We start from the raw sequence: 25073 nt of genomic DNA on the forward strand, positions 1-25073 counted from the left end.
GGAATGCCTCTGCTGGGCGCCAGCACCAGCCCAAGACTTATCCATCAGACCTGACATAGATGGGCCACGCTCATTCTGGCCCTTGTGCCTCTGTTCATTTTTCTTCCTGGGGGCCAGGCCAGTATCTGTTCTGAAGCCCTAGCTCCCCTCCCCTTTGCCCCCAGCAGCTGCCCACACCTCTAAACTCCCCCTACCCTTACGTTGGCACAACCCATCATAAATGTTCACAGCTGCGCAATTTCTGTGGATTCTGTCACCAAATGGGTTGTCAGCCTTTTGGGGGAACATCACAACTTATACGCTCTCCTTCTAGAACAACTAGGAAACTGCAGTTCAGTAAGAAAAGTAGCATTGTCTCAAACCAAATCACTGCTTCCTGAAGGAGTGGAGCGTCCTGAGCAAAATGTAGTTGGGGTTCCATGACAGATGAGACCAGCCTACCCACAGGTACCAATGAGAGGTTGAAATGATTTAAAAGCAACCAAGAAGAGGCTACGAGGCATTGATACAACCACCTGGCAAAGGACGTGTCCAGAGAACAGGCATCAGCAGCCCCGTATGCGTGCTAGTTGCACAGGATGTTATAGGGAGGAATAACTCAGGGCAGGGTGGGGGCATGGCAGGAAGTGAACCTGGCCTTGAAGGTGGGCAGGAGTCAGGCAGGAGGAGGAGGAAGATGGCGCTCAGGCAGGAGGAATGCAAGAGGCCTTCTGTGGAGCTGCACTGGGAGCACCGTGGCTGGAGCCTCAGAGGCCTCCTGTGAGGATCTCCAGGAAAGGGGGTTGTGTTTGATGGTGGGGGGCCACGGCGCCCAGTGAGGAGAACGGACATTACTTTCTGGGGCTGTCTGTGGGGTGATACTTCTCTGGAGCAGTGCCTGGAACACGGTTTGCTTTCCACAGCAACGCGCGACAATGCAGCTAGCTCTCTGAGGGGCTGTCACACACCACTTGCTTTCATTTTAAGCCTTAAACCTGTAGGGTGAGTATTAGTCCCATATTCCCGTATTATGGATAGAAAGTTGAGGTTTGGAAACATTAAAGAATCAGGTGAGCCCCACAGCTGGGAATGGCAGAGCCGGGATTCAAACTTCCGGCCAGAGAGGTTCTTCCGGTTATGCTCTACCCACAGTGCTCTCTGGCCGTCAATGGCTGCTCACTAAATGCACCTAAGATGCAGCTACTTGCGTTTCTTTCTTTCTTTCTTTTTTTTTTTTTTAAGTTTTTTTATTTATTCGAGACACAGAGATACAGAGAGAGAAAGCATGAGCAGGGAGAGAGGCAGAGGGAGAAGCAGGCTCCTCGCTGAGCCAGGAGCCCGATGTGGGGCTCGAGCCCATGACCCCGGGATCATGACCTGAGTCAAAGGCAGACGCTTAACCATCTGAGCCACCCAGGTGCCCCAGCTACTTGTGTTTCTTAACCTTGGCTGCACACTGGAGTCAGACGGAGAGATGAATTTTTTTTTTTCCCTCTCAAACCCTATCACCAGAAAGTTTGATTTAATTGGTTGAAATGGGGTTGGGGGGAAGGTCTGAGAATTTGTACTTTTTAAAAAGCTCCCCAAGGCACAGGGTCAAGAGTCCTGGGTTGCATGGAGAATAATTTCAGATCTCTCCGCTCCCCATTAGGGTGCATCGGTATCCTGGGCGCAGCTGACCTTGGCCTCTTCTGGGCAGAGTGGGCCATGCCCTGGCCCCAGCTGGGTAGCTGAATGCGGCCCCATCTCCTGCTCTCAGGAAGGGAGGAATAGTCCCGCTGGAAAGGTACCTCTGAAGAATGTTCTGCTTGACTTTCCTAGCCCTGTGAAATAGCAGAGGATCTCCACCCACACCCACTTCATCTCAGCCTTTTCCGAGGTCAGATTTCCCCTGGAGCCAAAACAATGTGAGCAATTGAATGCACGCTCACGCAAAAAGTTAAAAAAGTGGCTCTCTCATTGTTGCACGGAGCAATTTCATTTCCTGAGAAGCCTGACTTGCTGCCCTCTGTGTCCTCCTCCCCAGCCTGTGCCTGCCGGCCTCTTCCAGGAGCCCAACCAGTTGCATCCTTGGGGGGGGGTGTGCCCATCGGAGACACCCCTCACAGGCACCTGCCCCCTCCCTGCCCTTCCTTTGGAAAAGGCAGGGAGGGGGCGGATGGGGTTTCTGGGGCCTGGAGGGAAGGAGAGCAAGGGAGCCAACCATAGGGAGGGGGTCAGAGGGAGGTGCAGAGGGATGAGAGATTCCTGGCACAGGGCAGCCCCCCTCCCTTCCTCCTTTCCTCTACTCCTGACCCCTGGCTTTGGCTGCTAGACTCGGAAGAGTGCAGGAGACTGGGAATCACGGGTAGAGATGGGCTGGGGGTATTGGACTAGAGACAGAAAGGATGAGAGGGAGCGGGTAGAAACAGGCCCCTAGTGCACAGGGAACGTCTGCTCAAAGGAAACAGGTGTAAGGGGTTAAAAGCCACTCTAGCATTCCCTGCCAGAGGAATTTTTGATGAAGCTCTTGAAGAAAGGCGCCCAGAGAAAACCGTTCTTTGGTATCTTGGAACAGTCTGGCAAGATCAAGATCACCAGTGGGTCACAGAGGTGACAGAGGAGCAGAGGGGGCCGAGAGTGTTGCAGGGTCAGGAAAAGGGTGTGAGGAGAGGACGCCCCCCCCCCCCAACGCTGGCCCCAATCCCAACCAATTAAGTGGTTGGCAACTGGGTTCCAGCTGAGATGGGAGGTGACAGCACCCTTAGCTTGGGCCACAAACACTAATTACACCCTCCTTGGTGGGGGGCCCTTGCAGTCACAGTTTGGCTGGGGGCCTGGGCAGGATGAAGGGGTCCTTCCAGTGCTACTGGAAGACAGCTGAAGGGATGCTTTACTGTTTCTTTGTGTCTTCTTTGATTTCTCTCATTAACATTTTGCAGTTTTCAGGGTACAAGTCTTTTACTTCCTTAGTTAAGTTTATTCTTAAGTATTTTACTCTTTCTCATGCTACTGTAAAGTGACTTGTTTTCCTAATTTCCTTTTCATGTAGTTTGTTATCACTGCAGAGAAATGTGGTTGTCATACGTTGATTTTGTATCCAGCAACGTTACTGAGTTCATTTATTGGTTCTAATCTTTTTTTTTTTTTTTTTGGTGGAGTCTTTAGGGTTTTCTATATACAAGATCACTCTATCTACAAACAGACAATTTTGCATCTTCCTTTTCAATTTGGATGTCATTTATTTTTTCTTGTCTAATTGCTGTGGCTAGGACTTCTAATACTATGAAGAGGGAGTGGCAAGAGTGGACACCCTTGTCTTGTTCCTGGTCTTGGACTGGAAGACTTGATATTGTTAAAATGTCCATACCCCCAAAGTGACCTACACATTCAATGCAATCCTAGTCAAAAATACAATGGCATTTTTTAAAGAAATAGAACAGACAATTCTAAAATTCATAGAGAACCACAAAAGATTCATATAGCCAAAACAATCCTGAAACGATTTGAAAAAGAACAAATCAGGAAGCACCACACATCCTCATTTCAAAATGTATTCCAAGGCTACAGTAATTAAAACATACATATAGACCCAATGGGACAGAAGTGAGAGCCCAGAAATAAATCCGTGCATATATGATCAACCAATCTTCGACAAGGTGCCGAGAATACACAGTCTCTTCAACAAATGGTGCCGGAAAACGGGACATCCACAGGCCGAAAAATGAAACTGGACTCTTACGTTACACCATACACAGAGAAATCAACTTAACATGGATTAAAACTTAAGACCTAAAGCTAACTTCTCAAAGAAAGCGCTTCATGACGTGGGTCTTGGCAGGGATGTCACGGATATGACCCCAAAAGCACAAAAGCAGACCAGAGACGACTGGGACGACCACATCAAATGAAAAGTGTCTGCACAGCAAAAACAAACCAAAACAAAACCCCGCAAAAAACCAAACCAAAACCAAAAAACCGGAGTGAAAAGTAACTCACAGAATGGGAGAAAATATTTGCAAACCATACATCTGATAATGGGTTAATTTGCAAAACCTATAAGGAACTCCTACAACCCAATAAAGCAGAAAACTAATAACTGGATTGAAAAAACGAGCTAAGGACTTGAATAGACATTTTTCCAAAGAAGACATACACACGGCCTACAGGTATTTGAAAAGGTGCTCACTGTCACTAATCATCAGGGAAATGCAAATCAAAACCACTTCACATCTGTTAGGATGACCATTATTATTTCAAAAAAAAAAAAAAGACAAGTGTTGGCAAGGAGGGGGAGAAATAATTGCTCTGAAAGACAGTAGGGAGCTTCCTCAAAAAGTTAAAAATAGAACCATCTTATCCAGCAATCCCACTTCTGAGTTTATCTAAAAGAACTGAAATCAAGATCTCGAAGAGATATGACCATTCCTGCACTCCCATGTTCACTGCAACTCTACTCACAGTAGCCAAGATGCGAGAATGACCTCGATGTCCATGAACAGATGCACAGATTAAGAAATGTGGAATATTCATACAGTGGAATACAGGTAACCCTTGAACAACGCAGGGGTTAGTAGCACCAAGCCCCCTGCAGTCGAAAATCCACATGTAATTTTTGACTCCCCCCAAATGTAACTAATAGTCTCTTACCATCCAGAAGCCTTCCCAATGACATCAACAGTCAATTAACGCATATTTTGCATATGTGTATTATATACTGTACACTTACAATAAAGTAAGCTAGAGGAAATATTACTAAGAAAACCGTAAGGTGGAGAAAATATATTTACAGTACGGTATCGTAAAAACTCCTCATCTAATTGACCCCCACGGTTCATACCCATATTGTTCGGAGGTCAACTGTACTATTCCACTTGATAAAAGAAAAGAATTCTGCCCTATGGGACAACAGGGAGGCACCTGGAAAATATTACGCCAAGCGCAATAAGCCAGTCACAGAAGGACAAATACTGCCTAGTTCCACTTACATGAGGTGTTTCAAAGAGTCAAACTTGTAGAAGCAAAGAACAGGTGGCTACCAGAGGCTGGGGGTACAGGGGGGTGGGTACGTCAGTTGCTAAAAACTGGGCACACAATTTCAGTTGTGCCGGGTGAATAAATTCTAGGGATTCACTATAAGGACATCGTACTACTGTACTGTACACTTAAAAAATCTGTTAAGAGGGTAGACCTCATATTAAGTGTTCTTATGACAATAAAATTTTATAAACACTAAAAAAATAAAAAAAAGGGGGTGCCTCCTTGGCTCAGTGGGTACAGCGTACGACTCTTGACCTCGGGGCTGTAAGTTTGAGCCCCACGTTGGGTGTAGCGATTACTTAAAAAAAATAAAATCGTAAAAAAAAAATTAAAAAGAGCTCACGAAGCAAATACGAGCGGTAAACAGGAGGGCAAGGAGACTCCTGCACCTTTCAGGTGCTGATAATACATTTCAATCACTTCGAAAACCCTCTTGGCAGAGCCAGTGGTGCTTAAACAATAAAAAGGCTCACCGAAAATTATTCTTCTCCATCCCTCAAAGAAAGGTCTGATTGGCACATGTTATTTATGGCCGAAGTGGAATCAATTCTCCAATGACCTATTTGGCTTTGGCTGCATAGCACGGACTGAAGAAATAGAAAGGTGCTTCGTGAGGCGTGAGCAGAGTGGCCAGGAGCAGGGACTCCAGCAGTCAGGTCTGGATTCCGATATGCACTCTGCTGTGTGGCCCTGAGCAAACTGCCCGACCTCTCTGTTCTCTGGCAGCCAGGGATGATCATCTTCAGAGTGTTGTCCGAGTTAAAAGAGAAAAGAATGCATGATGTGCTTTGGGCAATGCCTTCCAGTGTGCCGTTATCATTATAAAATACTAAATTACTAAACAGAGGCTAAGTTACCAAATGCTCTAATACTAAGACTCCGTGGAAAGGCTGGAGTTGTCTGGGTGGAGTGCCGTGTCTCACTCTTGGGAGCTGTCCGTGTGGGCTGCTGGGGGTGGGGGCGGGGAGCTTCCCAGAAGTGGCCTGGGCTGGGCCTGGGAAGAGGTGTTACGGCCAGGAAGAGAGAGACTCCAAGGATGGAGTCCAAGGTCTGAAGCTTGAGTAACCAAGAGAACCAGAGAGAACGGTTAATTCAACTGGGTCAGAGTGTGCAAGGAAATGCCCAGGGGACTCCCCCTGGGGCAGGGCAGCTCTCAGAGCCCCAGGCAGCCTCCAGTCTGAAGGGGCTTTGGGGCCAAGCACGTGCTCAATCTTAAAGGGGAGTGGAGGCCAGTGAGCCCCAGGTCCAGTGAAGGTGGCCTCTGTGAGCTGAGAACCCCGAGACTGCAGTGAGGCTGTGAGGATTTTGTATCTTCCTCTTAGGTTTGTTCTAAGTGAGATTTTCACACCAAGATGGCCCACGGTCTGTGTTTGATTCAGGGCCTAGAGGAAAGCGGGGGGCAGGGGAAGCCAGGGAGGGCGTGCAGAAGCAGAGGATAGAGTGAGTGACCCACAGTGGTAAGAAAAGGCAATCAGGTGGGTTCTGGGGCTGCTGCCTGGCTGTGGGGGGGCTGGAAGCGTGGGTCTGGGCCCACACTAGGATCTGGACTGAGCAGGAAGGCCTTGGGGTGTAGCTCTGGCCACATCATACTGGAGGGGCTTGAGGCATGACCTGGATGTATCTAGTGGGCAGCTGAAAATGCAGGCCCGGGACCGTTCTAGGAGTTGGGAGGACCCGGTAGGGTGGGCATCTGGGTCAGCCATCTGCACGGCCCCAGGGGAAAAGTCTAAACCTTTCCAGCATGGAAAGAGGCAGCAGCAGTGGCTTTGGCTTCTGGAAACTTCTTGGAGCTGGCCCAACCTGCTTTGGGAATGTCGGTCAGACCTGGGTAGAAGTGTGTGTGTGTGTGACAGATAAGGTAGGGGAGGCAGCAACAGGCTCTGAGAATTCAGGTGTCTGTCTCCAGGGAGCTGGGAAAGGCACAGGCTCTCCGTAGGGACTGATATGATCCCTCGGACACACGTTTATGTCCCCATCTCTTCTTAAGGCCCTGTTTTAGGGAAGCTAAGTTCTCTTTGGAAAGAGCTCTAGATGGGTAGTAGAGAAGCTCCAGGCCAGCAGTGAGGGGCTATGTGTCCCCGGGCAGGGCACTCAGCCTCTGTGCCCCTTTAAGATTGGGCATGTGCCCGGCCCTAAGTCAGACTGGAGGACACCCAGCTCTCTGAGAGCCGCCCTGCCCTAGAACAAGTCCCCGGGGCATTTCCTTCTACCTTCCGACCTAGTTGTCCTGGTGCGCTTAGCACCCTCTCCACACTGTGTCTTTCTCCCTGAACCCCTTCAGAGTGAGCAGCATGGTCTCTCTCTACAGATGAGGAACCAAGGCTCAGGGCAGGTGAACTCTCCCCTGGATGGCACAGCTCGAACCTGGCAGAGGCAGAATTGGAGCCCAGGGCTGGTGCTCTGGAACCAGCTCACTGCGGGCCTCCGGCAGAGAGCTCGGAACGTGGGGCTCTGATTTCCCCTTTTACGGTGAAAGCTGTAGATGAACTGTTTGTTCTTCAAGTTTACCGTGAGCACGGCAGCCACTTGTGTTCGTGACATTGTCCTGAAAAGTTGAACGCATCAAGCAAGTGTGCATTAGGGGACGCTCCTTGTTTTTTGTGCAGACCTCCTGGCACCTTCCGGATCTCACACCCGAAAGTTCGCGCTACCTCAGGCGGTGTTAGAAGGTCCTGGCAGCCAGGGCTGGCGCTCAGCTGCAGCCTTGCCTCCTGCTCGGGGAAGCAGGTGACGGCAACCCCAGGACGTGCCCAGATCACGCAGAGGGAACGTGTTGGGGCAATCCAGGTCACTGCCCTCGAACAGTGCTGCTCCCTGCCTTGAGCTGGGTTGTCAGGGGCACAGGGAAACTCAGGCAGGGATGGGAGGGCCCCGAGAGGCCATCGTCGAAGGGGGCTGTCTTCACATCACCCCCGAGGGATGCAAAAAGTAAAGCTATGGCCCCTTGTGGTGCTGCGTTCTGAGCTTATGACCCTTTGAGAGCGACATACTGTGGGAGGAGGCCATTTGCCGATTCTGAGAAACAATTCTGAATTCAAGTGCATTTGTTAGGAAGTATGTTGGGCTCTGTGGAGTGGCAGAGGCTGACGGGTTTACAAGGTGTCTGAGAGAGGTCTGCATGCTCTGCTTTAGTGAGCATCCACACAGTCGGGAATGAGCACCTTGTTTCCCATAAGCGGATGCTTCAAAACCATCTACAAATACCCTCTCCTTTCTCTTAGGTTGCTCTATTATCTTCTTCCTTTGCAAAACACAAAAATGTCCCCTGACCGCACACCGCCCCCTGTAGTTGACAAGTTCCTCTTTTTTGTTGCCTTTCACAGAAACACTTCTCCAAAGACTTGTCCACACTCCTGTCCTCACCTCCACCGCCTCCCGGCCATTCCTCCATCTACACCCTCTCCCTGGGTGATCCCATCTGGTCCCCAGCCTGGGGCACCAAGTATACACGGACACCTCACAAAACGCTCAATTCCGAGTCCCCAGGGCTGACACTTCTTCCCAATTTTCAGACACTTCTACCTGAGCGACAGTGGGACAGCTCTCTGGGGACAACCACCAGGTCACCCAAACAGAAAAAAAAACCACCTCCTAGTTTTCACCCCCTTCTGTTTCTCTTCGAGCCTTCCCCATCCCAGAAAATGGTGCCACCAGGCTTGTGAACCAGGCGCCCATGTCACTTCCTCCATTCTCCGATATCTCATGTCAGCGGGTCCTGTTGATTCCAACTCAGAAATATAACTGGAGTGCAATCCTCCCCTGTGCCGTCATGGCTATGTTCTGAGCCACCAAACTCTCTCTCCCCCCATAATGAACTCCCAGCTTCTGGCTCCCAAGAGTAGCCAGGATGATCCTCTAAAGTGGGCTATATATACCTGGTAGGGCAGGTACGCCATTGACCTCTTGCTTCTCAAAAGTTTCTCGGTTATTCTCATTTATTTCTCCTCCAGATGAAATTTAGAAGCAAGTATTTTTTTTTTAAATAATTCAATGGTAAACCAATCTAGACCAAAGATCCATTCATTCAATTAATATTTACTGGAGGCCTCCTCCCTGCAGGTAGTGTTCTAGATTATGAATTACTGAAGTCTGAGTTAATAATAATTTCCTTTGGAAGGCTTTTCCCCTCTATACAAACCCAATAAATTAAAACCCGGCTTTAGTAAATAGAAGCACAGGGAGTGATGTTTCTGTTTACCAAAGGATCGATCGTTCTAGGTGGTACAAACCCTGTAGCTTTCCTGGCGCATTTGAGTTTTGCTCACAGATATTCCAGGGTGGCGTGCCCTGGCAGGGCGGCGGGCCCGGCCGTGTGGGTCTCTTACCTCCCTGAGGCAGGTGTAGATGGGGCAGACAAGCACGCGGAAGGGCTCGCCCGTGCTGCTGCGCATGGTCCCGAACACCTCACACAGGAAGGTGATGAAGCCAAGCCAGCGTTCCACATCCTGCTGCTGAAGCTCTTCCCGCACGGTGAAGTCCTTCTGTGGAGGCACAAGAGACCGAGTCAGCCTCGCTGGGGTCAGTCTGCCTTGCTGTGGTGCCTGTTGTCTAAGGGCCGGCTCTAGACAACTGGTAAACCCCATGCTTTCACTAAGGAGGGATGGGTGACCCTTGGCTGGAGTGTGAATGTGGGGGACTCACGTGTGGGTAGCAGGGCCACCTTGACTTTTGGCCACAGCACCTCTTCTTCAGTTCCCAGATTGGGGGCCCCTCAGCCTTGCCTCACTGACCCCAATGCTGAGGTGGGGGAGTGAGATGAAGGGCACACGACGCCTTTCCCAGAGTTATCACCTCCCCCATTCAACTCCATGTGCCTGAACTACCTCCCTTTGCTAATCCCCAAAGCATGCCCTCCACGTGAGGGAGGGTGACCAGAGAATTGTCCTGCATGTCAGCAATTAGTGACTGAGGCCCATTGTGGCTCCAGCACTGGGCTGGAGACAGCTACGGCCCCTGCCTGCAAGGGGCTTAGAGACATTCATTCATCCTCCCTAAAAACAGTATTGCTCCATTGTGTGCCAGGTGCTGTATTAAGGACTAGGAAATGACACGTTCACTTGTAACCATGATACAAGAGAGAAGGTATCAAAGCCACTGTGGGGTTCCAGGTGGACGGACTTTGGGAGCTCAGAGGCAGAAGTTGTCACTTTGAATGGGAAATCAAGGCCATGAAAGAGCTAGGCTTCTGACTCAGGAATGTGGGGCATTTCAGGCAGAGAGAACAATGATGTGGGGAGGGTAATATGGATGTTTGGGAAATAGGAAGGTAGAACGCAGTCTGGGTCCTGTGCGGGTGGCATAGAGAAGCAAAAAACAGGAGGCAGGGCTGAGAAAGAGGGTGGGGCTGGAGTATGGATAATTGCACCCGGCCAAGGAGCTTCATTCTGTGTGATGGCTGGCAGAGAAGGTTTTGGGTGGGCCATGAAAGGCCATAGTCATATCTATGCTTCTTACAAGGGTACTATGGCCGGATGCGGAGACTGAGCAGGAGGCCGCCGCCAAAATGCAGGCTGAATGAGACTACACTCTCTGGCATTTCAGAGATAAGAGTCTGTGGTAGGTTAGATTATATCCAGAAATATATTTCCCCTACCTCTTGTCTTCAGGTTTGGCCATATGACTTGCTTTGGCCAAAAGAATGAGGCAGAAGTGACAGGGTGTCAATTCTGATCCGAGGCCTTACATAGTTAGGCTTACTCTCCCAGGCTTCTCCCATTGTCACTGTGGTCTGACGGTCCCAAAGGGAAGATAAGAGACATGTGAAGCAGGGCTCTACCCAAGTCTAGGCTAGATCAGGTGGCCCCCAGCCAACCTGCACACTTATAATCTAACTACAACACAACACTGTGTGCCATGAGGATTTCTGTGGTTGTCTGTTGAGCAGTACTAGCTGCCTGATACAGGACTGGTACAAGAGACACTGCCAAGATATGGAGTCGCCGAGTGATGGATTTCAGGGTTGATGGAAAAGGAAGACTGAAATATGATCCCAAGCTTCTGGATTTGGGGACCGTGCCACCACGAGGAACAGGACACGGGCGCGAAGAGGCTGCGGCCCGCGCCGCATGCCGTCCCCACCATCCGGTACCCCGCCCCATCGCGGAGTTTTGGCCGAGCATTCTCCTGGATGCTCCAATCTCAGAATCTCCAGAGAAGGAAGGTTCTCACGGAAGACGTGGCTGATGTCTGTCCCTTGTGGATGATAGAAGTGCTATCTAGAAACCTGAAAGGGCAGATGGGACCTCAGCCTCCTCGGCTGGTCAATTTGGGGCTGGATGAGAAGATCTCCGAGAGATGTCCCTCCAGTTCCTGCTTCTGACGAGCCTGGGTCATGGCTTATGTTTCAGAATTTCTCCAGTTTAAAGTCTGTGTGTGTGTGTGTAAAAGGAAAGCAGTATCAGTCCACGACCTGTGCACCAGACACTGAGCCAAGGACCTGAACTGTAATGTCTCCTGTAATCATCGCAATGATCCCACTAGGCTGGTCCTATTATTGCCCCATTCTAGAGATGATGAATCTGAGGTTAGAGAAGTTACCCAACTTGGCCATGGCTATGCGGTAATGGCAGAGCTGGGATTTGAACCTGGATCTGCCTACTCTGGACACCAAGCTTTTTCCCCACTTCTTTCCTCATGGTGTCTTGAAACTGGAAAAGTAGTACCTCAGAGCGCAAGCTCTTACTCACCTTGTGTCTGAATTTTCCACTAAGCCATTTGTTCATACTGCCCCCGGAAGTCCATTCAAGCTCACAGATCTCATGGGCCCCACGCCGACCCCTGGGTCTCCTGCCTCCCCACTCACTTCCCACTGAAATGTCTACCTGTGTACAACTGTGCTCTGCCAGTTCATGGAACTCTCCCACCTGGAGTCTGAGACAGGGCAGTGTCCCTGGAAGAGTCCCCTGGGTTTAGCCAGGGACCCTAAAAGGAGTGGGGTCTCCTTCCCAGTACAGAGCCTGGAGGAGGGAGCCCACAGGGACCGCCCTGTGTTGTTCTAGGTACCTGTGAATGAATGAATGACTTTGCCCCCCACCCTAAGGCTTACAAAGGGCCCTGGACTGCTGGCCTTGAAGTCATGAATCTTTAGGTAGTTCCACCCTCATTAGCCTGTGTTTAACCCACTGTATCCTAATGTGGTCAGAACAGAGGCAGGCATTAGCATTCTCATTTTAGAAGGGGGGAAACTGAGGCACAAAGCAGTTAAAAGACTTGACCAAGGTCACGTAGGACTAGAATCTGAATGAGAACCTAAGCCCCACCATTGCTCTCGAATCTGGGCTAAAGGTTCTTGGTCCTGGTTGCACCCGGAGGAGCTCTGAAGCTACAGGTGCTTGGACTCTGCCGCACAGAGGCTTGTGTAGCTGGCCACAGTGGGGCCTGGACACTGGTCACCTGTGAAAGCCCTCCAGGTGATTCCAGTGTGTGGCCGTGGTCGAGAACCACAGCTCCAGGCTTTTATAAGGTGCCGACTTGGGAGTTAAAATGGGGCCCCTCCATCAGGGCCCGATCTGTCCTTTTCCCATCTCACATGGAAATACCTGAGCAGGCAGACGAAGAAGAAGAAAGCCCCACAACAACACCGAGAAGGAAGGTAACAGTTCACCAACAGCCTCCTCACCAGACTGGGGAGGTAACACCACTAACTCAAGTGCTGTCACCACGAAGCTCTAGTTGCCCAGAGCAGCTTGGCCTCCTACCCAGAAGATCAAAGGTTAGGGGTAGATGGGTAGGTAGCTTGACCTTCAGCCTCTCCCTATCTGCCCCTGGCTGGTAGGCAGTCTGGGATTACTTATAAACCCCATCCTGTGCACCCAGGCAGCTCCTAGCAGCACTGCTCTTGCTCTGGTCCCTGCAGATTCAGGGGCCAAAGGTACCCTGTGTCCTCAGACGTGTGGTGCTCTCAGGCAAAGTCCTCTCGGGCAGGGAAAGTCTTGGGGCAGTGCACACCAGAAACTGGAGTTTTAAAAAAATGACCAAATCTGATCAAAGAACTACAGCTTGACTCCATTTCCTCCTGATAATCAGTGGCATTGAGAGAGGATTCTGTCTGGTGCTAGCAACATGCACTAGAAAACCGAACACCTGCTAAATGTTGGAAATAAAACTTGGGATGTGCACACGAAGCCACCCACGGAGAGGGGGGACTCTACTGTTGCCGCAGCAGACACTGAGAATTCCAAGGACGATCCATATAGCTAACCCCCAAACCAAACTGAGCCTTCGTCATTCAAGGGTAAGGGAAGAGAAAAGCCACATGCCGTCTACGGGAAAATCCTGCACAGCAGAGTAGGGGGCCGCTACCCCGAAGACCTAACGGAAATGCATAGCTTTGAAAATGACAACAATATACCAAGAATAAATAAAATTAAAGATTCCGGTGTAAAATGTGTGGGCTTTTAGTTCCATAAGAATAACACTGAGATGAAGTGTAAGATGGGAGCTGGCCTTCGGGAAGAACCGATGGGAACGAGAGGTACCACAGCAACATGAGAGCGTGAGCTGAAGGCAGCGAAGGACAGAATGTGCGCTGCAGAAAAAGTCGCACATAAGACTGCTAGAAAGTTGAAGACAAGGATAAATAGATGAAAAAGAAAAGAAAGCGGTGAAGACTGAGTGGACGGGTGTCTGACCTGTGAATTACAGAGGCTTTCAAAAAGAATCCCAGAATACATGGAATAAAGACACCAGAGGGAAACACTTTGAGTTGAAAACCAAAAGCCAAAGAAGAATGGACTCTTCAGGCAGAAAGGGCTCACAGCGTCCCGGAGCCCCACCATGGGTACTTAGCAGGAGAACTTTCTTTTTCATTTTCAAGAAAAAGAAAAATTCTAAAAACAGCTTTGAAGGCAGGGGGGAGGGGAACCCCTAGGTTTCTTACAAAGGAACAAAAATATGGTTGGCCTTATATTTCTGTATTTGATGTTAAAATTCAGAGACATTGAGACAACAACTTCACTTGCTTGAGGGGGAAAGAACACACACAGCTGTGAGTGAAAGCAGGAGAAATGCATCTTACATAATAAGCAAAGGTTTTTAAAAGTCCTACCTACGTGCTTATCTTAAAAAAAAGTCAAACTGGTGCAGCCGCCGTGGAAAACGGTATGGCGATTCTTCAAAAAATTAAAAATGGAAATACCCTATGATCCAACATTTCCACTTCTGGGTATATACCCGAAAGAACTAAAAGCAGGGTCTTGAGGAGAATATTTGTATACCCATGTTTATAGCAACACGGTTCATAACAGCCCAGAGGTGGTAGCAACCTAAATGTCCAACGACGGATGAACGGATGAACAAAATGTGACAAGTGCATACCACGGAATATTATTCAGTCTTAAAAGGGAAGGAAATTCTGACATACGCTACAACACAGGTGAACCATGAGGACATTATGCTAATTGAAACACGCTAGTCACAAAATGACACATACTGTATGATTCCACCTATACAAGTATCTAGAGAAGTCAAAATCACAGAAACGGAAAGTAGAATGATGGTTGCTGGTGGTTGGGAAGGATTGTTTAATGGGTTAGAGTTTCAGTTTCGTAAGAGGAAAAAGTTTTGGGGATTGGGCGTATAACAACGTGACTACACTTAACTTGACAGAACTATCCACATATAACCAGTTGAAATGGTAAATTTTACGTAGGTGGCGTTTTCTTTTGCCACGATTAAAAATAATTTAAACATTTAAAAACTCTCTTAAATGCCTGCCCAGCCAACAACATTTAGACTCAGTTTGAGGAAATCATGGTATAGAAGGACCAGAAGTGAAAACTGAAACCAGGTAGACTTATGGAGTTAACAAAATAAGTAATTATAACTTTGGTTGCGAGACAGAATCAAAAGCTGAAAATAGCCCTTGAAAGAGAAGTTAATCTTTAAATGTAATTTGAATACGAATTTCATAGTAGTAGTGATTTAATAATCTAAGATTAACTTACTGAAGACTGATACATACTGGTGGGAGAGGAACAGAAGATGGTAAAGCACACACATTTCATAATTTAGACCATAAGGATTCAGCAGTTATTGCTTCTTCCTTAAGCATGGTAATCATAGAAATAGAAGTTAAAGTATGCCTTTAAAAGTATTAAAGGTAAACACTAGTAACCATTAGCAGAACTGAAAACAGGATATATAAAATAAATGGATGGGTCAAAATAATTGTGGGCAAATAAAAATAAAATTAAAGCGCTAGTAAGATCAAAGTAGTTTTCAAGATAACGATCATTAAATGAACTAAAAAAGGTTACATATAAATAAAATTACATTCATAATAGATAACGAAAAAGATTATACACTGCATAGGATAGACTCGAAATACATAAAACAAAAGCTCTTGAAACATAAGAAAAAAAATAGGAAGAACAGCATCTGGAAATGAAACTGCTAGCATTCCATGGCTGATTAACAAAATGTAACCACTTAGCTGATTTAAATAATGTAATTAATAAGACTAAATTGAAACCAGCCTCATGTAAGCTGTGATTCACTCTAAATTTCAAAGCACAGAAATTCTACAGGTTACATACTTGGGCCAAGAATTAAGAACAAATAAAAAATAGCCAATTACTTGGATGTTTAAAAGTAGTCTCCCAAAGAGGGCACCTGGGTGGCTCAGTTGGTTAAGCACCCGACTCATGATTTCAGCTCAGGTCATGATCTCATGGTCATTGGGGTCAAGCCCTGTGTTGGCTTCTGTGCTGGGTGTGGAGCCTGCTTAAGATTTCCTCTCTCCCTCTGCCCCCTCCCCTCTAAAAGGGAAAACAAAAGTCTCCCAAAGAAAGATGGAATAAAGACATAATCAAATACATGTTAATAGATTAGGAAATAAAGAGTTACAGGGACGCCTGGGTGGCTCAGTCGTTAAGCGTCTGCCTTCGGCTCAGGTCATGATCTGGGATCAGGGTCCTGGGATGGAGCCCCACATCGGGCTCCCTGCTCGGCGGGAAGCCTGCTTCTTCCTCTCCCACTCCCCCTGCTTGTGTTCCCTCTCTTGCTCTCTGTCAAATAAATAAATAAAATCTTAAAAAAAAAAAAAAAGAGTTACAAAGCTATAATGAAAGGTAAATTTATAGTCTTAACTATTTTGGCTATTAAAAAGAGGGAGCCAAGATATCATCTAAACCTATGTTGTCCAACGTGGTAGCCACTAGCAACATATGACTACTGAGTGCTTGAAATGTGCTTATACAAACTGAGATGTTCTGTAAGCGTAAAAGAGACAGGAGTTTTTGAAAGCTTAGTATGAAAGAATGTAAAATGTCTCCTATTTTAAAAACATCGATTACATGCTGAAATTTTGGATGTACTGGGTGAAATAATGTAAGTTACTAAATTTGAAATTACATATGCAGGGGTGCATGGGTGGCTCAGTTTGTTAAGTGTCTGACTCTTGGTTTTGGCTCAGGTCATGATCTCAGTGTACTGGGACTGAGCCCTGTGCTGGCCTCCAAGCTCACTGGGGAGTCTGCTTGAGATTCTCTCCCTCTCCCTCTGCTCCTCTCGCACCCCCCCCAGCTCACGCTCCTCTCTCTCTCTCAAATAAATAAATCAATCTTAAAAAAAATACATATGTGGATCCCATACTTCTACTGACTACTGTTAATCTATACATTTGACTCAAAAAATTAGAAAGCCACCAGTAACTAAGGAAATATATGAAAGAACGTAATACAGATAAAGCTAGAAACTAATTAATTAGAAAACAGAGAAGGAAATTTTATAAAATCAAGAAAGAAGTAACAGAAATAAAATTAGAAATATAATCAAAATATTTAAAAAAGATACATAGTAGATAAAAAATGCAATAAAAGCTATTTACAACTCTATGCTGATGATTTTGGGAAAAAAATGATAAAATAGGAGATGTTTTAAAAAAATATCCAACTTTCCTAAAAGAATCAATAAGAGACCAGAAAAGACTAAAAATCATAAAATAACTGAAAAGTTCTGAATTAGGTCTCTAAATTTATGATTTTTATAAGTAAGTTGATTCAAATTTTCAAAAAATTATATAGCTGCTCTGCTATGTAGACTGATCTAGAACAGAAAAAAGATAAACTTTTCCCTGATAGGAAATTACAAATAAGGAAGCCTATGGGCTTATCTCTCTAATGTGAGTAGATGTGAAAGTCCTAAATGAAATGCTAGCAAATGGATCCATTATAACCAAGTAGATTTTATCCCAGAAAGGCAAGGATGATTTAGTATTAGGAAATCTATAAACATAATATATTACACATCAATAGGCCTGATTAAAAAATTATAGCAACATCCATGACCCTTGGAAGGAAGGAGATAAAATGATTTGATATGATTATACAAATGAAAAACCCAAGAGAACTCTCTAGTAAAGATTAGAATTAACATGAGAGTTTAGCCACTAATTAATTAATAAGAGTATTTAGATGCAAAATTAATATACAAAAATCAACAGCTTTTTAAATGATAGGATTAACCAATGAGCTATTTTAGTGCACCAAAGCTCATTTATTAAAGCAATAAAAATACTTACCTAACATTATTTAGGAACGTGCTAAATTTCTGTGAAGAAAATTGCAAAACCAAACTACGAGATTTCGGACAAAGTCTTCAACAAATGAAGAAACACACAGTATTCCTTAATGGGTAGACAGCATTATAAAGATGGTGATTCTCCTTGAAATAATTCACAGGTGTAACCGCCGTTTGTACTCCATATTCCAACAGGAACTTTTTGGAGGGAAAGGGGGAATGGAAGCTTGAAAAAAATAATCTTAAAAGTAATCTGAAAGAGTAAGGCAATGGGGGGTAGCAGTCCGTCAAGTGTCTCGGACTCTTGATTTCTGCTCAGGTCAAGATCTCAGGGTTGTGAGTTTGAGTCCCACATTGGGCTCTGTGCTGAATGTAGAGCCTGCTTAAGATTCTCTCTCCCTCTCCCACTGCCCCTTCCCCCATCTCTAAAAAAAAAAGTAATGGGGGAAATAGCTAAAATCAAGATTGTAAAGAGTCAATATTATTTTTCACCTATCCTAAAGCTTTACTAATGAAAAGGATGTGGAACTGACATAAGACTGGACAGCTAGATCACATAGCCTAGAAACACGTTCAGCATCCATAAGGATTTATCACATGGTCCCCGGAGGACCACAAATCAGTGGCAAAGAGAGCATTATTCACTCAAGCAACCCAGCAGGTACAGCTGTCTAAGTATGGGGGGATGAGGGGGGTAATAATTCAGAGTCTCCCTTCACACTGAACCCTAAAATGAATACCAGATGGAATAAAGAGGGAAATGTTAAAGAAAAAAAGAAGACAAACCATAAGAATTTGATAGAGAATCAAACTTCTGGATGGAGGGGGGCTTTCTACATCAACACAACAAAGGAATGCATCGAAATACTGCAAACACACTGAGGAGGCAATTAACATTCTGGGAAAAATGTCTGCAATAAATGTGACAAAGGGTAATAGTCTTAACCTCTAAACAGCTTGATCAAATTTGTAATAAAAGTACTAAATCCCTCACGGACAGATGGGGAAAGGCCATTAAAAGACAATTCTTATATCAAAACATAAATTGCTGATAAATAAATAAAAACAAATTAATTAAATCTCAGTAGCAATCAAATGAATGAAAATACTACTTTTTTCCTACTTATTATATTAATAAATTGAAAACCAGTAATTGTCAATACTACGGAGGATGCAGTGAAACAGATATTCTCATATACGCACAGTGCACATTGGTTATACTTTCCTAAAAAAAATCTTAAAATAAGCCTTCAAAGTGTTCTTATTGTTTCATCTAGTAATTGCACTTGGGGATAATTATCACAAGGCAATAGTTAAATGTAACAGGAAAAATAAGCTTAACACACACAAAAATTCAACAACCTAAGTATCCAACAATAGGGGAATGATTAGATCAATGATAATCCTTGCACCCATTAAAAATTGTACGTTTATGAGAAGTTTATAACAGCTAGGGAAAATGGCTCTATGATACTAAGTAAGAAAAGCAAAAACAAAATTGCGTGTCCTCTATAATCTCATCCAAGGTTGGAACGACTGGATTAGAATTAGAATTAGAATCTCATCCAAAAATCACCCCACAAATTTTTTTTTTAATGGAAAAAAATGAGAAACATCCACGGTATTGATATTATTGTTTCTCAGTAGATGTGAAAGTCTACTTTGTATGGATTTAAGGATGACCTTTATTTTTTTACTTTTTATTATTTTCTGAATGTCTCTATTTTTCTGCGACATGTTTTATAATCAGAAAAACAGTTACTTGGGAAGAAATTGGCAGGTTGTGACCCTTTTCCTTGATTTTTTTGATGAGGACATCGGAACTCCCAGAGTGATCTACAGGCTAGCATTGACTTTCACTGGAAGTGTGAGGAAATGGGTTGTGAACATGGCCAGCTCAGAGGCCACCACAACCCAGCTGTGTGTCTCCTCTGGGCACATAGGTTGTAGGCTGCTAGCTTTTCCTCTGGAACAAGGAGCTCTTTTCTGCCAACCGAAACCAGCCATCCCCTGGGTCTCAGCTCTGCCTTCAACATCAGCCTCTTGCATCCAGAACCAGCAAGGGGCCTCAGATTGGTGGCAGCCATTTCAAAGTCGGGTGTTTGGATCTGAGCTCTCATCTGACTGGCAGGTTCCCTCCCAGCAACCCCTAGTGCCTTTCCCCAAACTTTAAGGCTACCATTTAAGCCCTGTTTCCTGCCTAAAACTATTTATTGACGTACTGCTATTTCCTGCACTGACCACATCAATAAGCCCTGAAAGCCATTCAGTGGCTCAGGTTTCTCAAGGCATGCTGGGAAATTCTTCCCTGCTCTGGATAACCACATGAACTCTGGCATGATAGAGTCCTGTGGTCAAGCCAAAAACAGCTGCGTGCAGGCATGGGGGGAAAACACCCCCACCCCCAGCCAGCCACAGCGTCAGGGAGATGCTGCTCCCAGAGAGCCAGTGGAGGGAGGGCTTGAAGGCACAAGGATCACACTGTATTCTTACACTTCCCGAAGCACACAGACGGCCCCTCCAATCCCTGCAACCTCCCCATCATTTCCTTCTCCTTCTTTGAAAACAAATGACCCAGGGAAATTTGCCCATCCACACTCTACATCCCCAGCGACTCTGGTTTGTTTCTGGGCAGAGAGGTGGCTAGGGCTGCCATCTCCCCAGCAGGGAGGAGAAAGTGCACTTTTATTTACTTCTGGCAGGAAGTTTCTTTTTCCTGGAGAAGCTGGGATGAGATGTGGGAGGGACAGGCATTGAGGAGCTGGTGACAGCCCAGCAGCAGTTGCGTCGGTCTTGGTCCTCCTCCACGGCCACTGGTTGGAGGGCTTAAAAGGAGGATTTGATGGAATTCTTTGTGTTGGAAAGACGAAAGTCATTTTCAAATAGGAGGTGCTCTATTTTGGTTCGGCTCAAACTTTCACTTCCTTCAGGTTTCCGCTTCAGTGTCAGCCCCTCCGGGAGGCCTCCCCCAACTACGTCTCTAAAGTAACAGCCCCCCCCAGGGGCAGAGGCAGGGGAATTCCCAAGCCTAGAGCTGGTCGGGAGGGGAACCTAGAGACTCGCTAGATCAATCTCCCCTGGCCCGAGACACAGAATCCTGGGCGTGCCATTTTCTGTCCTTTCCTGCGACCTTCACGTTCCACGAGACACCTCTGAATCCTTATGAAGAGGGATTTGGGGAAGTTAAGCCACCTCAAGTTGGTTTCTGTGACTTAGGGCCAAAAGAACTGATCAGTGTGACAACAGGCCCATCTTCTGTGATTGAATAATGGCTCCCTGGGCTTCAGGCAGGAGGACAGAATGGGGCTGGGGGCCAGGGATCAGGACGTGTGGCTGGGCAGAGTTGGTAAGGAGAGTGGGCTGAGGCTGGGTGGGCATGCTTCCAGCACAGTCCTGGGTCAGGGGAGGAGGAGAGGGGAGGAGGGGCTATCTGGTAGGCATCTGTCTCTTGGGCAGTCCTCCTTGGGCAGCCCACACATCCTGTCCCTCGCACACCCTGCCCCTTGGGGTAGCATCATGGAAGGATCACCCAGGGCTTCGTGTCACTCTGACTAGGTCAGAGAGACCTTCTTGGCTTCAAGGAGTGACATGTGCAGTGTATCTGGCTCACAGTAGGTGTTTAACAAGTGACAGAGAGACCTCTTGGTCACTGCAACCTGAGTCATTCTGTCCACCAAAGCTGGGCCCAGACCTGGCCGCCCCCCATCCTTCTGGCAGGCTGTGGGTGCAGCCTCGGCCAAGAGGTGTGCTCACCAGGCTGCACCCACAGCTGGCCATCACGGCTATAGCATGGCCACAGCTGCTAGTCTTGGCTCAGTCTTGTTAGGTACGGAGGCCCAGCCCTGGGGATTGAGCAGTACCTTGACTCTGGGACAGCGAGAATCTGACTTGCAGGGCACTGGGGCTCCAGCAAGTGTCTGCTGCAGCTTCCCATCTCATCTGGAGGGAGAAGGCGCCCCGGACACTGGTGTGAGCCCGGGGCTGCAGCCTCCGCCCCGATTGATGTCTGCCTTGAGTTCTGATGTCTGCTGGGCCCTGTACTGCTCCTTGCTGTTGGGCATGTCCTTTCCCACTCCAGGCTGGACTTTTTCTTGAGTATCCCTGATTTCACTGGTGCACGGACCAGACATCTACCCACGTGATGCCAAAGCCGTCTCCAACTAGCACATGGCCTGAACTGGCTTACGGGAGGGGTGGGGCTCCAAGGACATAGCTGGTCCCCAGGGCTCAAACATCAATGCCAGAGCGCGCCCTCCCCACTCTTGCCTCTGCCTGTCTTGGTCTTGTGCATATGGATTACTCTTTCTCCTGCCGGAGTCTCCCTTTGTGGTGGCAAAAGCCAAAGATGGTGGTCGGCATCTCCCCATCTCTATCATAATGGCTTGTGAACCAAAGGAAGACAGACCTCCCTCTCTCCTAGTGTCCAAACCACAAATCTCAGGGACAGATTCTGATTGGCCCTGCTTGTCACATGACCATCCCTCAGACCAATCACTGTGGATGTAGAGATGGGGTTCCCTGATTTGCCAGATCCATGTGGCCAATTCTGTGGCTGGGCGGGTGCGGCGCGGTGACTGACCCCCAGACCACACGCGGAGAAAACAGCTTCCCACTGAAAACACAGACCCAGGTCTGGAACCATCGCTGTGGTTTTCACACATGCCTGAAACACTCTTGAGCATCATGTCAAATTCTCTGCACGTTGGTGGTGACTACAGCCCTCTGAGTCCCTCCCGAAAGAATGAAGACAGAGTAACATTACTGGATGATCTCGAATCTGCTCTAATCAGCAGAGATGAAAATCATGCCCCAAATCCCAGCCCTTCAACTATTATTAATTAAAAAAAAAAAAAAAAGAATCCCTGCAGACATTCTCTGTCACTGATGGTTCATGGCACTGTGGCTGAGAATGCATCCTTTCTGGCACATGGCTCCAGGTGAAAGGAACACTCAGTGGCTGGGAACAGCCATCAGCCACTTGCAGCTGAATCTAGAACATTCTTGAGATATTTTCCAAGGCTCCCAGGGTGTGAGCACCCAGGATATTTCTGGCTTGGCAAAATCAGGTCAGGTTGGCTCAGCTCTGCTGATCCGTATGAGGGGGGTGGGAGCAGAAGCACTGGGGTGCAGTGGGGAGAAGCCGAGAACTTGGGCTGATTCAGTGGGAATTCTGTCTCACACTTATGCAGGTGTGAAGCCTCATTATCAGGCAAGGGGGAGCCAGCCCCTGCTGTGGCTGTGGCCTTGAAAAGCCCTCAGAAGAGGTTGGAAGTTTTCCTTTCAGTCTGAGCAGGGACAGAGGCTGGACTGTTTCACAGATAGGAATACTGGTGGATGAGCCGGAATTCCTCCGTCCACGGTGTCATAGGACTCATTTAGCCTCAGGAAGACACCCGCAGGTACTTGCCAGGTACAGGTGAGTCGAGAGCACTGAAGTCTTCTAGGGCAGCCCTCAGTAACCAGACACTTTAGGAGACTCTGTGGGAGGTCCCTTGGTTGCCAGCCTGACTTTGGTATAATAGGACCACCGGACATTTCCATGTCACTTTTCTTTTCAAAGCAGCATCTCACACTTCTGAGGCTGGTAGGGCTGGGACCCAGGTCTCTGATTTGGCTTCTGGGGCTCCTTCTTCCCCAAAGGTGTCCTGTCGGAAAAGGCTCGCCTGTAGACAGGATAGATACCTGCCCCTGCCCTGCCTTTCCCTGCAGACGAGAGGGCCCTGCTGTCACTCTGCAGAGCCCAGATTCCTCTTGGATCCTGCCCAGAGAGTGGCCGTGGGCTCCGAGGCATGTCATCACCGGGGTCTGGCCCGGCCCAGGTAGGTCTTACCCACGACGCAGGGCTCTCTGTGGGGAAGGAGGGCCAACTGGAAAAGCAAAGGGCAACCAGTCTAGTTTGGGCAGGTCACCGTGAGATTATCAGGGTTGTCTGTGTCTCTGTTTCCTTATCTGTAAAATGGAAAGAGACTATGCAACCGGTACAGGGTCAGCAGGGTGATGAAGTGACAAACACGTGTGAAACCCCGGGGAAAAGCTGAGGAAAGGGCTATGGTGCCCATGTTCTACAATTTTAGGAACAAGGCATACAGGGGACAAGTGCCCTGTCCAGGGGTTTCCGTGTGAGGAAAAGTGGGAGTTGGGGCCAGAACACAGCTCTTCCAGCTTTCAGAGATTCCTAGGGTCTGCTCGCAGAGTTTTGGCCTGGACTGGGTTCTCCCTCGAAAGTTGGGTCCCCTCCCACAGCCAGAACTGCCGTCTGGGATCCCACTGCTCGGGGCCGGGCGCACAGGCCACGCTCTGGATGCAGGATGGAACTGAGGACATGAAATCCTACTTTCAATGAGCAGCCCCATTGCTTCTGAAGCTGCCTGGAAGGCTGGCGATAAAAATAGATGATTACGCAGGCGTTATTAAACTATTTATAGAATTTGAGAAAACCCCTTGAAATGCTCGCGAAAAGATTTGGCCTGTAATGGGGATTCCAGAATGACTCAGCCTGAAGCCCAAATCCACCCTCGACTTTGAACTTTGCCACAGACGAAGTCTTCAAAAATCACATTAACATTTATGGGGCATTATCCCTCAGCGAAGCTGCAATGGGGGTGCACACATCTTTTATCAAGCTGTATCCTGAAGTGTTTATTGGACAACAGTCAAGCAACAACTAGGGGTGGGGTTCACGGAAGGGAACTGGGTAGGGGAACACAAGGTCCAGAGGGCCAAAATTTGCATCCACGGGTCCTGGCTCCTGCCCTGGTTACAAAGGCCACATGGGGGTATGGGTATGGAAGTCATTGTCATGCCTGCTCTTTTCCACAAAGATGTGGATGGAAGCTGTTTGCATTAGGCTCTGTCTGAACTACCCCTCGATTGCAACATGCCATTCCATTTGGTCCTACCCACATGGACTTGATGTCTGCTCTGTACCTGGCAAAGCAGGGGTGGGGGTGTCCCTGAAGGAAGCATCCAGGCCTTTCTCGATGAGCCACGAGCTCCAGGCTGCAGACCAGATGGGCCCTTATGCTGTTCCAAGAAGGCTTGGGCCACCTGTGGGGGTGGATGACTGGCGGTTGGGGGAGAGCCTCAGTGCCCGGCCCAGCTCCTCTACTGGATCTGTTTCACATGGTTGAGGATAGGCCTGAAGTCAAGTTTGGAAAAAATAACACTGCTGCTAAAAATGTCTCAAAAACACTGGTGTGTCAAGAGCACACAACAACGGGCTCAAAAGCCAGAGAGGCCTGGGTGATCAGACTTCCACCCAGCCCTTGGACCTGGGCAAGCCCCAGGACCTCTCGTGGCCTCACATCCCCATGTGGGGAAGGGGTGACAGGGCCAGACAGAAGGAGAGTGAAAACTCTCTGACCAGGGCTGATACTTGATGGATGCTCCTCCTCTTCTTGCTTCCATGGCCTTCCCAAGTTAGGCCCCAAGGACATCCATGCCCGGTATGATGAGACAGCCTATCTGACATCCCGCTCCTTGGCCCGTGTATGGTGCAAGTTAGAATCGGGTGTGTGTGTGGGCGAATGGCACCTGTGCAGAGGGAGAACAGTGGG

General features: G+C 47.7%; 1 protein-coding gene across 2 annotated transcripts in view; it reads right to left on the bottom strand.

Moving 5' to 3' along the window:
* The window catches only part of CTIF (cap binding complex dependent translation initiation factor), a 210614-nt gene that overhangs the window by 26741 nt on the left and 158800 nt on the right, over positions 1–25073 (bottom strand). For both annotated transcript variants that reach the window (XM_028098331.2, XM_028098329.2), the window contains exon 9: positions 9324–9479. In XM_028098331.2, coding sequence (XP_027954132.1) covers positions 9324–9479 — 156 coding nt within the window. The remainder of the gene's footprint in view (positions 1–9323; positions 9480–25073) is intronic.

Source organism: Eumetopias jubatus, unplaced genomic scaffold (genome assembly GCF_037043125.1).
Source record: "Eumetopias jubatus isolate StellerSeaLion01/CBP00866 unplaced genomic scaffold, mEumJub1_p1.0 scaffold_16, whole genome shotgun sequence".
In the NCBI taxonomy this organism is placed as follows: domain Eukaryota; kingdom Metazoa; phylum Chordata; class Mammalia; order Carnivora; family Otariidae; genus Eumetopias; species Eumetopias jubatus.